General features: G+C 38.8%; 3 protein-coding genes across 3 annotated transcripts; 2 read left to right on the top strand and 1 right to left on the bottom strand.

Moving 5' to 3' along the window:
* Nucleotides 1–2928: 2928 nt before the first annotated feature.
* On the bottom strand, nt 2929–3586 carry LOC131016693 (B3 domain-containing protein Os03g0120900-like; the record flags this gene model as incomplete). Its single annotated transcript, XM_057945397.1, is given in 2 exon segments — nt 2929–3576; nt 3578–3586. Coding segments are annotated over 2 exon segments (519 nt in total), but the record flags the coding sequence as incomplete, so codon positions are not given.
* Nucleotides 3587–3827: 241 nt separating this feature from the next.
* LOC131016692 (probable ADP-ribosylation factor GTPase-activating protein AGD6) lies at nt 3828–6280 on the top strand. The gene is made up of 3 exons (XM_057945396.1): nt 3828–4896; nt 4989–5078; nt 5456–6280. Exons 1-3 carry the CDS (start codon nt 4111–4113, stop codon nt 5960–5962), a joined length of 1383 nt encoding a protein of 460 aa, XP_057801379.1. The 5' UTR covers nt 3828–4110; the 3' UTR covers nt 5963–6280.
* A 9586-nt stretch (nt 6281–15866) lies between these two features.
* On the top strand, nt 15867–16316 carry LOC131018799 (uncharacterized). The gene has a single exon (XM_057947508.1). It carries the CDS (start codon nt 15867–15869, stop codon nt 16314–16316), a length of 450 nt encoding a protein of 149 aa, XP_057803491.1.
* Nucleotides 16317–16614: the final 298 nt, after the last annotated feature.

The raw sequence follows: 16614 nt of genomic DNA, 5'->3' as shown, positions 1-16614 counted from the left end.
TACACCATGTATTTTGTCAATCTCGTTGTCAATTTTCTCATTTTCTTATTTTTTAAATTATGCGTTTGTATTTATTTTATATAAAAATTATTAATAAGACATTATGTAATTATTATAGAATAATACTATATTATATACTTCTTTCATCTCATTATACATAATTCACTTCTTTTTAACACAAAAATTAAAAGACTTTATAAATTGAATAAAAGTGATAGAATTCACCGTTAACATTTCTTAAAATTCGTATGACTCAAATGACCATATATTTTTGTCAGGACTGTAAATTAACAGAGTTACTCCCAAACTATTCGAGATTCAGCTCGAAAAAAGCTCGTTCGGAGCTTGATTCGATAGTAAACAAACTGAGCTCGAGATTTTTATCGAGTCGAGCTCTAGCCTGACAGTACTCGGTTCGTTGAGCTTGCGAACGTGATCGTTCGCGAACATATTTGCGAGCCTGTTCACGAACCTTCAATCGAGTTAGTACACGAGCCTTAAACGAGTCGAACTCGATCAACATATTAATTAAATATCTTTTCCTAAATTTGTAACGGATTCGAGTTCGAACATCATATATACAAATATCTAATGAATCGAGCTCGAGCTCAAGCTCTAATTCGACATTATCGAGTATTACCCGAGCCGAGCTCGAACCGAGCTTAAGCTCAGTAAATGAGTGACGAGTCGAACTCAATCAATATGATAAAAGTTCGAACACCCGAATATTTAAATAAACCGAGCTCGAACGTACTAGTATTCAGCTTGGCTCGACTTGTTTACTGCCCTCATTTTTAGAAGACGGCTCAAGCACAATTTCCTTTACCCTAAAAAAGCACAATTTCCTTTTAAGGCAATTATGAATATTACTATCCCTAAAAAAAATATGAATATTACCAAGTATTCCCTTCGTCCCGGTCCAATAGTCTCATTTCATTTGTGCACGAAAATTAAGAAATTTACTTTTTGAGTGTAAAAGTGTGTGAAACTATATTATTTGTAGTGTAAAATTATTACTAAAAATAGAAATAAGACTATTGGAGTAGGACGTCTCAAAAAGAAAAATGAGACTATTGAAGTGGGACGGATGAAGTACTTGTTAAATAAATACTCCCTCCGTCCACCAATTAAAGCCCTACTTGCCCTTAAACTTTTGTCCACCAATTAAAGCCCTATTGTGCTTTTTGTACCCTTTTACCCTCTCTCTTTACTTTAAATTACTACCCTTTGTCTAAAAAATTTATTTTCCAGTTTTAAGTTTATTTATTTATTTTCTGAAAATTTTAATTCCAGTTTATTTATTTTCTGAATTTTTAGTTTATTTATTTTCGAATTTTCAGTTTATTTATTTTTCAATTTTCAGTTTATTTATTTATTTATTTTCTGAAAATTTTAATTCCAGTTTATTTATTCATTTATTTATTTTCAGTTTATTTATTTTCTGAATTTTCAGTTTATTTATTTATTTAATTCCATTTTATTTATTTTCTGAATTTTTAGTTTATTTATTTATTTATTTATTTCCAGTTTATTTATTTTCCAAATTTTCAGTTTGTTTATTCATTTATTTTCGAATTTTCAGTTTATTTATTTATTTATTTCCAGTTTATTTATTTTCTAAAAATAATAATTTTCCAGATTTTAATTACTTAATTTATTTATTTTCGAATTTTCAGTTTATTTATTTATTTAATTCCAGTTTATTTATTTTCTAAAAATAATAATTTTCCAGATTTTAATTAATTTATTTATTTATTTTCGAATTTTCAGTTTATTTATTTATTTAATTCCAGTTTATTTATTTTCTAAAAAAAATAATTTTCCAGATTTTAATTAATTAATTTATTTATTTTCGAATTTTCAGTTTATTTATTTATTTAATTCCAGTTTTTAATTTATTTATTTATTTATTTTCTAATTTCAGTTTATTTATTTATTTATTTCCAGTTTATTTATTTTCTGAATTTTGAGTTTTTATTCATTTATTTTCGAATTTTCAGTTTATTTATTTATTTATTTCCAGTTTATTTATTTTCTAAAAATAATAATTTTCCAGATTTTAATTAATTAATTAATTTATTTTCGAATTTTCAGTTTATTTATTTTCTAAAAATAATAATTTTCCAGATTTTAATTAATTTATTTATTTATTTTCGAATTTTCAGTTTATTTATTTATTTAATTCCAGTTTATTTATTTTCTAAAAAAAATAATTTTCCAGATTTTAATTAATTTATTTATTTATTTTCGAATTTTCAGTTTATTTATTTATTTATTTAATTCCAGTTTTTAATTTATTTATTTATTTATTTTCTAATTTCAGTTTATTTATTTATTTATTTCCAGTTTATTTATTTTCTGAATTTTCAGTTTGTTTATTCATTTATTTTCGAATTTTCAGTTTATTTATTTATTTATTTCCAGTTTATTTATTTTCTAAAAATAATAATTTTCCAGATTTTAATTAATTTATTTATTTATTTTCGAATTTTGAGTTTATTTATTTATTGAATTCCAGTTTATTTATTTTCTAAAAAAAATAATTTTCCAGATTTTAATTAATATAATTATTTATTTTCAAATTTTCAGTTTATTTATTTATTTAATTCCAGTTTATTTATTTTCTGAATTTCAGTTTATTTATTTATTTATTTCCAGTTTTCAGTTTATTTAATTAAAGAGTAAAAAAAGAAAGAAGGAAATAGCTTATAAAATAACACTACCCTTTTAGTCTTTTACACCACCTTTTTCAGCTTTTTTAGTTTCCGCGCCGACACTCAAATGGGGCTTTAATTGGTGGACGGAGGGAGTACTATAGTAGAAATAAGGGAAAATTGCACCTAAATACACAAGCTTTGCCAAAAATTCAAATTTAACGCAAACTTAGGATTTTACATTTTAATACACCAATTTAAGAAATTGTTCAATTTTGACACAATTTTGAATTCCGGCGACCGGATATTGACGTGGCAGCCGGAATCGGCACGTCACACACACACACACTCCACCCTCTCTCTCTCACACCCCACACTCTCTCTCTCCACAATTTTGAATTCCGGCACCGACTCAAAAACCATCTGCTCTCTTTGCCCCTGCGCCGCCGCCTCCTCCTCTCAGATACACTATGGACCCCGGGGGGCAAGGGTTTCCATTCACCACGCTGCCGTAGGCGTAGGGCCCGTACCCCGTGGGCGGGTGGTGGTTGGGGTGGTAGTGGTGGTGAAGGAGATGCGAGTAGTCGCGCGGCGGCGGCGGCGGGGGGATTAAGAGGGGGCTCCAGGAGTGGTGGAGGGAGGAGTTGCGCTGGTGGAAGGAGAAGTGGTGGGAGAGGGGCAGGTCGGGGGCGTCGGGGCGGCGGCGCCAGTCGATGAAGAGGCGGTCCTTGGCGAGCTCGCCGACGCCGCGCTGGAAGGAGACGATGTCGCCGGCGTCGAGCTTCTTCTCCTTGACGAAGTGGGACCAGCCCTTGGTCATCACGTAGCTCTGGCTGCTGTTCCAGTAGGAGTAGCGAAACCGCCATGGCTTCCCATTCCGGTCCTTGAAATTCAGCAGCAAACCCTTCTCGTTTGTGGACGTACGAGTCCAGTGGGAAGAGAGAGAGAGATTGGGGTGTGAGAGAGAGAGGGTGGAGTGTGTGTGTGTGTGACGTGCCGATTCCGGCTGCCACGTCAATATTCGGTCGCCGGAATTCAAAATTGTGTCAAAATTGAACAACTTCTTAAATTGGTGTATTAAAATGTAAAATCCTAAGTTTGCGTTAAATTTGGATTTTTGGCAAAGTTTGTGTATTTAGGTGCAATTTTCCCTAGAAATAACTATGTAGTGCCAATATTTATATACTTTTTCATTTCTAACCCATCTCCTGTCAGTTGCCAGTGGCCGTAATCCATCTCCTCTCTCTCTCTCTCTCTCTTTCTCTCTCTCTCTATTTGGTCCGTTTGCATCAGCCATTTTTCCTTGAATTGCTTAGATCCGATTTCTCTCTCTCTCCCAGTCTCTTTCTCTATTGCGTGTTCTGGCATCAACAATCATCGATTGAATTCCGTAGATCCGCATCGCCAAACCCCACGCACCGACACCAATCCGGATCCAGGACCGATCCGACATTGTATGGCAGCGTCACGGCGGCTCCGGGAGCTCCAATCGCAATCCGGAAACAAGATCTGCGTCGATTGCTCCCAAAAGAACCCCCAATGGGCGTCGGTGTCGTACGGCATATTCATGTGCCTCGAGTGCTCCGGCAAGCACCGGGGCCTCGGCGTCCACATCTCCTTCGTCCGATCGGTCACCATGGATTCCTGGTCCGAGATCCAGCTCAAGAAGATGGAGCTCGGAGGCAACGAGAAGTTCAATAATTTTGTCTCGCAGTACGGCGTCCCCAAGGAGACCGACATTGTTGCCAAGTACAACACCAAGGCCGCCGCCGTCTACCGCGATCGCATCCAGGCGCTTGCCGAAGGCAAGCCCTGGCGCGATCCTCCGGTGGTCAAAGAATCGTTGAATTCCAATAAGAATAGTTACAGTAGTAAGCCCCCTTTGAGCGGCAGGAATGGTAATTCCGGGGGCGATGCGGGCTGGGATAGTTGGGATAGCTTCGACGACGGCGCGAATAGTAATATCAGGAGGAATAATACGGTGGGAGATTTTAGGAGCGGAGGAAGTGGCGGCAACGCGCCATCGCGGTCCAAGTCGACGGACAACATGTATTCACGGGCGGAGTTAGAGGCGTCCGCGGCGAATAAAGGGGATTTCTTCGCGAGGAAGATATCGGAAAATCAGTCGAGGCCGGAGGGGCTCCCGCCCTCACAAGGTGGCAAGTATGTGGGTTTTGGATCCAGTCCATCGCCTGCCCCTATGAAGAATGCCGATGGGGATGTCCTTTCGGTTGTTTCTCAGGTCTAGTTGTGAGCAATTCTACTGATTCTATATGGTGTTTTAACTGTGGTATGAATGTGCTTGTTATGGTGGATGTCATTTTGCATATGCAGGGATTTGGCATGTTATCAATGGTGGCTGCATCAGCGGCCCAGTCGGCCGCGAATGTTGTTCAAGCTGGAACTAAGGAGATATCCTCCAAGGTAGTTTGATTGTTGTTTTATCTGTATTTTGATAGAAAAGACATGTCTCTTTGGGAAAGGAATGATGCAACAGTGTTTTATACATTTAGGAGTAAAATCTTTGATGTAGTTGTCATCATAGAGTGGGCCTCTTTTCTGTGATTTGACTCATTAGATGTGTATCTGAGCTTCGGGAATATGTAGCTTTTACATGTGCATTGTTACAGAAGCTTAATTATAGTTATAGTTTCATTTTAAATTAATACTATATATTGCTTGTTATTGAAAAGTAACGCCCCAGAAATCTAGAATTTTTTAGGTATATTTACCTTGTTCCAAAGCTGAATATGTAAATAAGGTTAAGGTGAGTAAGTTGCATATTGATCTATCTTTAACAGGTAAGAGATGGGGGTTATGATCACAAGGTGAATGAAACTGTCAATGTTGTTACTGCAAAGACATCGGAGATAGGGCAGAAAACATGGGGGATTGTTAAAGGGGTAATGGCTCTGGCCTCCCAGAAGGTTGAGGAGTATACAAAAGAAGGCTCTGGCTCCGGCTCCGGCTCTGGCTGGCCGCGGAATGAGAGTGAAAATAATGGTTATTATCAGGATTTTGGGCAGGAGTCTAAGGGATACAATTCTTCTGTTGGTGTGCAATCATCATCGAGTCAGCAATTTAACTCTGTTAGCTCTGGTTCATGGGATGATTGGGATGCCAAAGACAGCAAGAAAGAGGAGTCACCAAAGGGGACGACCTTCCAGAACGGAGATAGCTGGGCAGGCTGGGGGGATGACGGTAAAGATGATGGATTTGATGATTTTTATCAGAGTGCACCTGAGAAGAAGTCAGTTGGTTATAATGGAAAATCCGACAGCAATTGGTCGGAGGGTGGGTTTATATGAGGTTAGAATATCTCATTCCCTTCCTCCCCATTTGTTTGATTTTCCAGATTATTTCACTATAAACCATCTGTGGTGGGTTTGTGGATGAAAGGAGGGTCTAAAATTGTAAAACTTCCTGTAGTGGACCTGCGGCGCCCAAGATACTGTAAGGACCACTTATTTGTGTTGCGAAGACAACTTTTTTCCCATTCTAAGATTTATTTTAGACTGCATTAAGATTTGCATTTACGATAGTTGGGTTTTGATTATATATTCTCTGTATTTATTATGATTTACACTAGCTACATTGAATTCTATACATCTTGTTTTCTTACTCAATGTTAAGTTGCTCTGATTGAGATGCTTGTTTGTATTTTAGATTATTGGCCTACTTTTTGTCCTTTTGATGTGTTGATCGGCTCTCTTTCTGTTAAATCTTTATTTATTTGAGTGGTTAGTGGGGATGAGTTTTTTCCTTTCTGTTGGATTTGGAATTATATAGCTATAGCTGAGTTTTGGTGTTCCATTAGATTGGTTTCTGATAAATTAGTTGGTCCATAAGTTGAATTGTTAGGCAAGTAGGGGTGAGCAAAATACCTGAAACCAAATAACCGAAACTATCCAAACCGAAATATTAAAATATGGTTCGATTTTTTTGGTTTTTCAGTTTTGTTCTGTTTTATTTATTTATTTTAAAAATTGGTTTTTGGTTCGGTTCGGGTTCGGTTTGGTTTTCTAAAAACTGAACAAAATCAAAAACTAAATTATAGTATTAATATATATATATATATATATATTTTCAATTTAATTTCACCTTTTTCTTATTTTTCAATTTCTTTTTTGGTTTTTTCGGATTATTTCGGTTTTTTGGTTAATTCGGTTCAGTTTATTCGGTATGGTTTGATTTTTTTTAAAAACCAAATATAAGTTTGGTTTGATTTTAGTAAAAAATTGAACCGAAAACCTGAGTGCACACCCCTCTAGGCAAGTTGCTTCCGGCTAATCCAGAGTTGATGGCACACTTTTATCAATTGGCTACCGGTATCTTCATTTCTGCTTTCACATGGTGCAGACACTGTTTATTATTTCATTACTTGAACCTTGTAAATGGAGAAACTTGAGAGTGGTTTCACATAGTGCAGACCACAGTATCTTCATTACTTAATTACTCTAGCTTTTGGTTTTATAATTGCTTGAAACTTGAAACGGCAGATACTGTTTAGTTCATGGTGTCTCCTTATATTAGGATTGATTGACTGTTTCTGATCGAAGTCGATATATGGTTGGGGCTTTGATCCCCCAATTAAAAAATATACAGTTGTTATTTCTAGTTGTTGTTATATACCATCAAATTTAGGTAGAATTCTTTATCTATTGCAAACATTGTTCTACGTAATTTTATTTGTAGGTCTTGATCTGTTGAAAATTTAGAGACAAGTGCTTTGTATAGGTAGGGATAATGGTTAATGAATGTATTTGGTGAAGTTGCAGGTATGTAAAGGGGATAATGAATTTCTGTGTAAAGTGGAAGGTTATTGATGCTTGTGTATAAATGATGTCTTAGATCTGGACCATCAACTTCCCCTTTTGTAGTACCGAATTGTTTTCTCTTAGAATCTGAAATGATTTGGAATGGCTTCCCCTTCCTGGTGCTATGTATGAATTATAGACTTGGAAGTTGGAACGTTTCTGTAAGCCAGAAAATTTGTGTGTGTGTGTGTATGCTGGCTAGTGTGACTTATGTTTTAGGGAGTATAACGTTTTCCTAGGACTAAGTCATAAGAAATTTAGCAATTATACAGTATTGCTAGTGCCCAAGGGGTAAGAAAGATGTGATAATTTAGCCTCGGAATTTTGCATTGAAACGGAGTCTCAGGTAAGACTATGGGGCGTCGTGCGTAGAGTGATGGTGCTGAACAACGAGAAGAGAAGTGGTGATTCGATATCGAGACGAGGCTAACATCCCTCGGATTTGGCCCAACTCCTCGTACTCTACATGTTGATTAGCCACCTCTACAATTTGGCCCAACTCCTCATACTCTACCTCTGCTGCTATTGCTGGTCAGGAATCGGCCCTTGCCCACGACAATGAGCTCGAATTCTGCGCTCTGTGCAACGCCCAATAGCTCTTTTCCGATGTTGGTAGTCTCATTCTCGATGAACCTCACTATGCCATCCCATTTCTGCCTAAATTCTACTAGACTTGTCTTGTCCCGCCCCTACACACATTTTACAGATTTAGCATGATAACCACGCTAGCATGTCTCAACGTTCAATCATATCATACCTGGTCCTCTATTTCAAGCACTCGTCGTGAAGACGGTTGCGTTATGTTCTCACTATCAAGTCGATAGAACTTAATGACAGTGACTTTCATCCCTGGATGATCGGCCATCCGGCCACCCAACTCCAGAGCTGCCCGGCTATCCGGCCCGCCTAGAAAAGGTATGCACGCCCTCCTTACCCGCTCATCCCCGCTGTAAAACCCACGATCAACGAGCAGGGAAACCGAGCAAGGTGCATTAGCCAACACCCTCTCATTGACTCCTCTCCAGCCCTGCCCTAAATTAATCTCCACATCTTCGCCATCCTCTCTTTTCCACTGAGCAATATGATCATTGTTGCTTGTTTGTTTTACGCAATATGGCAGATATCCTTGTCCATCATGGGCAGCGTCGACACTGATGTGGCTGGCCGGAGCTTCACTTTCTCCCCTTTGTTGTAGGCCTTGAACGCTGCCGCCACCTGCTGGTCAAACTCGTTGTGGCAGAATCTGGCGATGCAGGGGAGGCCGTTTTTGCGTGTGCGTTGGACCGTAGCAATGGAGGAGGGCCTGTGGGTCATTTTGAGGAGTCGCATCATGTAAACCTTGGTGGTGGATGGTTTGGTTGAGCAACATTGTAAGTTTATAAGGGTTGTGAGGGAGGGTAGCTCTTTTGGCCCTCTGATGCAGGCTAGGATTCGGAGCTCATCGCTGTTGTGGCGTAAGGTTTTGTTGTCGTGCGATGAGAGGTGGCGGTCCGGTCGATAGATGGCCATTAGTATGGGAGTGGTTAAGAAGGTGGTGAAGAGTGCCATAATTACTAATATTGCGAACATTTTCTCGTCGACAACCTGAGCGTGAGAGAGAAATGTGTTGGATGGGGACGAAGAGTGTTGACATAAAAAGATACGATAAATTAAAATCTACATATGATCTCAATATAGTGTTTGGGATTTAATATAATCTTTCCTTACTATATACATCCAAATTATGACCATACATGAACACATAAAAATGTGATATGCAGCTGAGGCCATCAAGACAAAATACAAACATGGGTGTTATTTTGTCCCTTAAAAGTCACAAAACCCTATGCTCGCACCAGGGCTGGCTCGCTAGCACAGGCATCATCGCTACGCCCGCGCCAGATGACGATGTCGAACACAACTATTTTCATATGTATATTTGTGCTCAATCATATGCATATTTACGTTTAACAATATGTATATTTCTTTTAATCACATGACCCCACAAGTGCGCCCGTATCTGGTGGTGGTATTAAAGTATAAATATTTGTGTTCAACGTTATGTATACTCCTTGCTTAATAATGTGCATAATTATGTTAAACATCATGCATCTGAAAATTTTGTTAAAAAAAAATTAAAAATGCGAGAAACTATCAAATTTTTAAGGGACAACGATATCTCTCCATATTTTGTTTTTTGTTCTGAAAGGCCTTTGTCATATGTCACGTTTTTATGTGTTCACATAAATACAATATTTAGTTCAAATTTAAATTTATAAACTCTCTTCGTCCTCATAAAATGTGTCCATTTTTAAATAGCACGTGTTTTAATAAAGTAATTGAATGTGTTGGAAGTGGAGTAAGGGTCTCACTTGATTATGAGTGAAAAATTTATCAAAAATATACTGGAGTATTACATATATTTAACTTAATATCTACATAGTTCAATTTTAGCCCAGTCCAACTTTCAGGAAAAAAATAAAAAATCTTTCAACATAAAAATAAAAGTTAGTTTATTCTTGTAGAAGATAGATTATTTTTTAAATATATATATATATATATATATATATATATATATATAGATAGATGAAGTTTTTTTATATTCTTTCAACTATAATTGTACAATTTGCAGGGGGGACTTTAGTATATATTATTGAATCAGTAGAAAGAGAATAATTATTTATTATAGTTGGTGATTGAATTTTAATACTAAGTCCATTAAAATTATACTTACACATAAAAATGAATTGTACAGACTGCCCGAAAAATTTGGCTCGGGGGCGGTAGTTCAATACCTTCGAGTTCAGCCCCCCCTATCGACAAATCTTGGATCCACCCCTGTATATATATATATATATATATATATATATATATATATATATACATATATATATATATATAGGGTGGGCTTAAAAAAATCTTTTATAATATAAAATATGAACTATTTTCAGCCCTTAGATCATCAAGATCTACGATTGATTTATCACCTTATTGGATGAATTCATATAGGGCTCGCTAGGGTATAAACACTTTTAACATATAAAATATGAATTAGCTAAAATATATGAATTCTATGTAGAACACATGAATTCAATGTATAAATGTATGAATTGTGAAAAATAATTTTTTTGCTACCTATGGAATTCTAACTCGGGACCATGAATTCATCCAATAAGGTGATGAATCAATCGGAGATCTTCTTGATGATCTAAGAGCTGAAAATGGTTCATATTTTATATTTTAAGAAGTGTTTTTATTTTAGTCAATCTCTCTCTCTCTCTCTCTCTCTCTCTCTCTCTATATATATATATATATATATATATATATATATATATATATATATATATATAGATATGGGCACACTCTAGTGAGGCCCCCTATTTTTCGTGTAACATGAGGACAATGAATAAGACATACAATACTAATGAACAAGACGTATATCTAATGAATAATATGTATATACTGATGAACAATGCAGTATATACTGATGAATAACAAAATTTAAAATATTCTGCTCCCTCCAGGATTCGAACCCTGCGAAAAAAATCTCCCTCCAGATACAATATCAGTCATAGGATTAATAAAATAAACACACCAGATCGTGCCTCATGTTACATGAAAATTAGGGGGTCTCATTGGAGCGGCCCCTTATATATATATATATATATATATATATATAGGGGAAGGCTAAAATAAGAACGCTTCTTAAAATATAAATTAGGAACCATTTTCAGCCCTTAGATCATCAAGATCTACGGTTGATTCATCACCTTGTTGGATAAATTCATGGTCCTGAGTTCGAATCCCGAATGTAGCAAAAAATTATTTTTCGCAATTCGTACCTTTATACAGTTTATTCATGCGTGTTATACATAAAATTCATGCATTTTTACTGGTTCGTAATTCTTAAAATAAGGGTGGTTTATTGAATAACCGCTCCCTATATATATATATATATATATATATATATATATAGAGAGAGAGAGAGAGAGAGAGTTAGGTTCAATGAAGAAGACCTAAATGTAAGAGAGAATAGAGAAGTAATCTCATCTGTTAATTTTATCTAATCTAACGGATATGATTTATTCACGCTATGTTCAACGGATTTTTTTCGTTAAACATTCATCAAATATATTAAACATATACAATATTTTTGGGGGTTCTGGGGTTCGACCCCCCATATGTTTAACGAAAAAATTCGTTGAACATGACGTGAATAAATTATGTCCGTTAGATTAGATAAGATCAACGAATGAGATTATTTCTCTCTTCTCTCTTACATTTAGGCCTTCTTCATTGAACCTAACCTTATATATATGTATGTGTGTGTGTGTGTTCAACTAAGAGCCACTAAATAAAATAAGAACAAAAAACTATTTCAGTGTGACGAGCCCATTTTTCGTGCTCTTTTGTGTGTCTTTTAGGTCTAGATCGAGTTTTGTTTTCGCATGTTTTGTGTTTGTGATGACACATTTTGGGCATAAGGACAGGTGGACGAGATCCCGGGCACAACAGACTGCATTCCGCAAAAGAGGCAAAGATTTGAGATCATTTATGGGCACAGTAGTTGTACTGCTGTGCCCAGACCAAGTACCGTGCGAGATCCAGTTGCGTTCAAAGGCACAGCATTGAGACAGGAGCAAATTTTGGCACATCGAAAAAAGTTGGTGTTCACGGGCACACTCGCAAATCAAAGGTCGAACAGAAACTAAGAAGAATTGTGATGTTGACTTAGAGGCACAACCTGGCGTGCAAGGGCACAGCGCGCACCCATCAACATAAAGAAAGAATGAGACGGATATCCACTTACCATGTATAGGAGGATTTGACCTAATTTACTTGCTAAAGTTATGGGATGCATATCTGATTTGGGCTACGCCCAGAAACCCTAGCCGTCGTACCCAGAAACCCTAGCTGCTACCTGCTACACCCAGAAGCCCTAATCTACATGGATCTGGCCCAAGGCCCACTCCTTTCTCTATATAAAGAAGCACTTACCTGCGGCCACAAAGGAGCTGGATACGAATTTTAACACATAATTTCAAGCCATTCTTGACTTTAGATTAGTTTGTTTTGCATTTCTATTTTCAATGAGAGTCTAGCCAAGGAAGAAACGAGCCCTTTTGGCACCTTTTTATTTTATGTATTGTTTTTATTTGCTTTGGGCAAAGTTGGTGTTGCTCAAAGATTGCTTTTATTTTTGAATTTCTATTTCAATTCAAGTATGTTTATTTTGTTTATTTATTTTGTGTTATTTTATTTAATTATGTCTAGGTAATTGTTTTACTTGGTTTGAGGCTAAAAATCGAGTTAAGTATGAGCAAGTGAAATCGTGAGGTCTAATGTAGGCACAAGATTTGTGCAATCACGTTCCCGAAGCAATTGGCCTGATTCCAACACAATTTGGACAAACTCGGCATTTTATCCGACTGGTACTGTTCTGCGCCTTGCCAAGTTACAAGCAGTATGTGGGCATAAGTTAGGAGAAATCCGGCTCCACGAAGTGCGGCAATTGTGGGCGAGTGGTAGTATGTCTTCGGACATGCCTGATGACCATTTGGGTCCGACAAACTTCCTGTGGGCAACCACATGAAGGGCGCGGATGAGGGCGGGGTAGGCTGCGCACGTGTCAAGTGACAAGGGGGGGCCCAACCTATTGACATCTGCCCATAACCAATGACGTGAAGGCACAATGACAATCCTTGAACCTATGGGCGATGATTGTGCCCAGACTTGACGAGACTATGTCCAAACCAAGTTCATTTTATTTTTTGATCTTTCTTTTGATTTATTTCAGGTTCGTTGTTTCCAGTGCTCTGATCAAGGCACAACCCCGAGTGTGTGATCGTGACTGTGACAAGAGAGAAGAATACACCAACTCCTCGTAGGGTTGATCATATACTTACTGCTAGCAGAAACTAGCTGTGGGCATAGGAAATTACAAATTTATTTGTACGGAGAATCCACCTCACAACGACAAGGCAAAGGAAACACCTCTGTCAAATTGGCGCCATTGCCGGGGAGTTGTGATTCTAGTATTTTTATCTTGTTTTGTTTTTAGTTTTTTTCGAGCCTAACTTTGCAGGGCAAGATGATGGACTACCGGCCTATGGGTCAAAGTCTGGACCCCTAAAATTGATGAACTATGCAGCACCATATACTTGATGAGGACCATGATGATAGAATCACTTAAAGCTTGCCAATTGTGCTCAGCCGCCACTCACCAAGCAGACCAGTGCCTGACTTTGTCCAGAAGAGTTAATTCATTTGGGCATAACAATTACGGTAGAGGCTTTGGGCACAACCATCGGTTTGACCAGAATAGCAGAACTTACAACCATGGATAGAAGCAACAAGAGAATTTTATGTGGTATGACAACCAACAATGGGTAGAAGAACCTTAATGGCAGCCTCATTTCTAGCAACCTCAATATGCCCAGAGCACAGACCCAACACTTAAGGAGATGGAGACCCTGGCAGAACTTGTGCAATCCATGACACAGGATGTTGTCAGGGCACAGCAAGAGATTGAGGAGTTTAAAATAGAGATCAGAGTCGCACTCAATTTCCTCAATGACTAAATGCTCAACATGGTTGCATGTATGGAGAAGGTTAAAATGTCCAACTCAAGGACCATCATGCCCACAGAGGTTGATTTTGAGAGCCACTCTGCCCCGATTGGCAAGCTAGAGGCAGATCGTGAAGAAGAGAGGATAGAAGAGGAGCCTGTGCCCAACGTCAAGCCCATTCCACCTAAAATAAGACCTCCATTTTCAGGGAGGTTGGCCATGCATCGAAAAGATGAGAAATGGACCAAGACGAAGGAAGCCAATTTGCCCCTTTCATCAACCATCTGCCATTTGCCCAAGTCAGAGACCACTATGCCCACAGATGCTGAGTTGGAGAGTCATCATGCGAGTCAAAGGCAGACCATGAAGAAGAGGGCCAGAAGGAGAGTAGCAATGCTACGCCAGAACTGCTATGCCCAGAGACTCCAAAGTTAAAGCTGCTAGAGACAGAAGCCATTGTGCCCAGAAGACCACTTATCCGCTTGGACCAGAATGAAGAGTTTAGGCAAAAGATCCATCAAGATACTGCAAGGTGCAAGGAAAGGAAGAAGAGGGTTCATGAAAAGTCCATACTTGCCAAGATTTTGAGGCTAAGCAAGCCACATGACCAAGCAATTCGTGTCAAGAAGTTTGAGCATGGTCGCAAGATTCTTCTCTATGACCAAGACTAAGGGAAGGAATGTCGTGCCCACGACGTTAACTGGGGCACTGGCCAGGAGGCAACCTGGTTTGTTTTTTTTAGTTTTTTTTTTGTTTTTCTTTTGTTTAGTTTGTTGCTTTGAGGTGCCCTTTGAGGGGACCCTTTGTTCTTCCTCGAAGGGTGGTTGTGTATTTTGTGTGCAGGTACAGGGGCACAGGAGAAGAGAAAGATGATTAGCCCAGAGTGGAGCATGTCGTGGGAAATACCAGTGAATCAGAGAGCAATATGAGGATAGTAGAGTCAGCCCAGAAGCCTCTGACCAGAGCAACATCATAGCGGTCTGTGCCCAGAAGCCTATGACAATGTTGCTCTTTACATCATAAGAACACTAAAAATCATGGAAACATGAGTGTTATTAAGGAGATAAGGCAAGAAGCCTATGACAATGCTGCTCTTTACAAAGAGAGACTAAAGAGAATGCATAACTAGCTCATGTAGGTCAAGACGTTTGAACATGGGTAAAAGGTTATACTTTACCAATCGAGGTTCAAACTCATGTCCAGAAAGCTTTCAAGCAAATGGATTGGGCCTTATGAAGTGCAAGCCCAATATCCAAATGGAGCAGTGGAGATCAAAGATTTCAAATCCGGGTGCATTTTTAAAGTGCATGGTCAACGTTTGAAGACCTACTATGGGCAAGAGATGGAGGATGATCCACATGCTCTAAAGCTTCAGGACCAAGAACCAAACTAAGAAAGGCTAGATGTCATGCTCACGATGAAAACTGGAGCGCTGGCCAGGAGGCAACCTAGTATTTTAATAGCTTTCTTTCATTTTTCATTTTTCGTGTTTTTCTTTTTTGTTTTGGTATGCGAAGAAGGTTTTTGTTTTTTGGTGTGCAGGGCAGGATAGGAAGTCAAGAGGAAAGAAGGAGAAAATGCGACTGGGTAGAAAAGAGGTGCATGTGGCTAGATGACATCAGCGGATAAGGAATAACCGCTAGTTTTAAAACTGACGCACGTGTCATGTCAGGTTTGAAAAAATGATTAACATGACCTGCCCGCGACTCTCTCTCTCCCCACGTCAGTCATCATTGCCATCATGGCAATTTCAAATCAAAACCGCCCCTCCCCCGTCAAACTTTCCGATAACTACCCACCCCTCTCTCTCACTAAAAACCCTAATTTTCTCTCTTTTTCCCTCCATCATGGTAAGCACCAGGCCAAAGTTCCCCAAGAAAATTCCCCCGGGCACCACCATTGACATCACCACAACCCCCTCACCACCAAAAACTAGAGAAAAAGGCAAAGGCAAGGTGGCAGCCTCTTTCTCCACCAAAACCCCAACCGAACCTGCCCCAAAATCACCCTCACCGGCGAAGCCAGAGGAAGTCGAGGCCACCATCACAAAGGCTACCGAGGAAACTCCCACCGAAGAACAGTCGAAGACGGAGCCAGCCAAGAAGCGAGGAAAGCGCATCAAGGTAGCTGCAAAGAAGGAGAAGAAACCTGCTCTGCCCGAGTCAGAATCTGAATCCTCCTCCACCAGAAAGAGTCCAGACAAGGCCGCCACCCCTCCTGTACCCATGGAGGAGGAGGTAGCGGAAGTAAAAGAAACGGAGAAAGAAGGCGGAAGAAGCGGCGGCGGAGAAGGATGAAGAGATAGCGGCTACGGAGAAGGTTGAGTAAAAAGGAACCGAAGAAGAAGAAGGACAGGAAGAGAAAGCAGGGCAAGAGGAAGAGCAGGATACCACTGAGACCGAGACAGGAACTAACACCACCAAGACGACATCTTCGCCTTCTTTGAAAAAGGAAAAGGAGGTCCAAGCCACCGGCGAGGAAGGTGTCCTCGAAGAAATATGAACTCAATCTCTATGAAGGGCCGAAGGTTACAACGGTTGTTGACCCTTCAACTCGAGTAATCCTCGGGCCCAAGTCAGTTGATTTTAAGGTCCT

The sequence above is a fragment of the Salvia miltiorrhiza genome, chromosome 3 (assembly GCF_028751815.1).
Source record: "Salvia miltiorrhiza cultivar Shanhuang (shh) chromosome 3, IMPLAD_Smil_shh, whole genome shotgun sequence".
In the NCBI taxonomy this organism is placed as follows: Eukaryota; Viridiplantae; Streptophyta; class Magnoliopsida; order Lamiales; family Lamiaceae; genus Salvia; species Salvia miltiorrhiza.
This window is presented reverse-complemented; position numbering and strand designations above follow the sequence as displayed.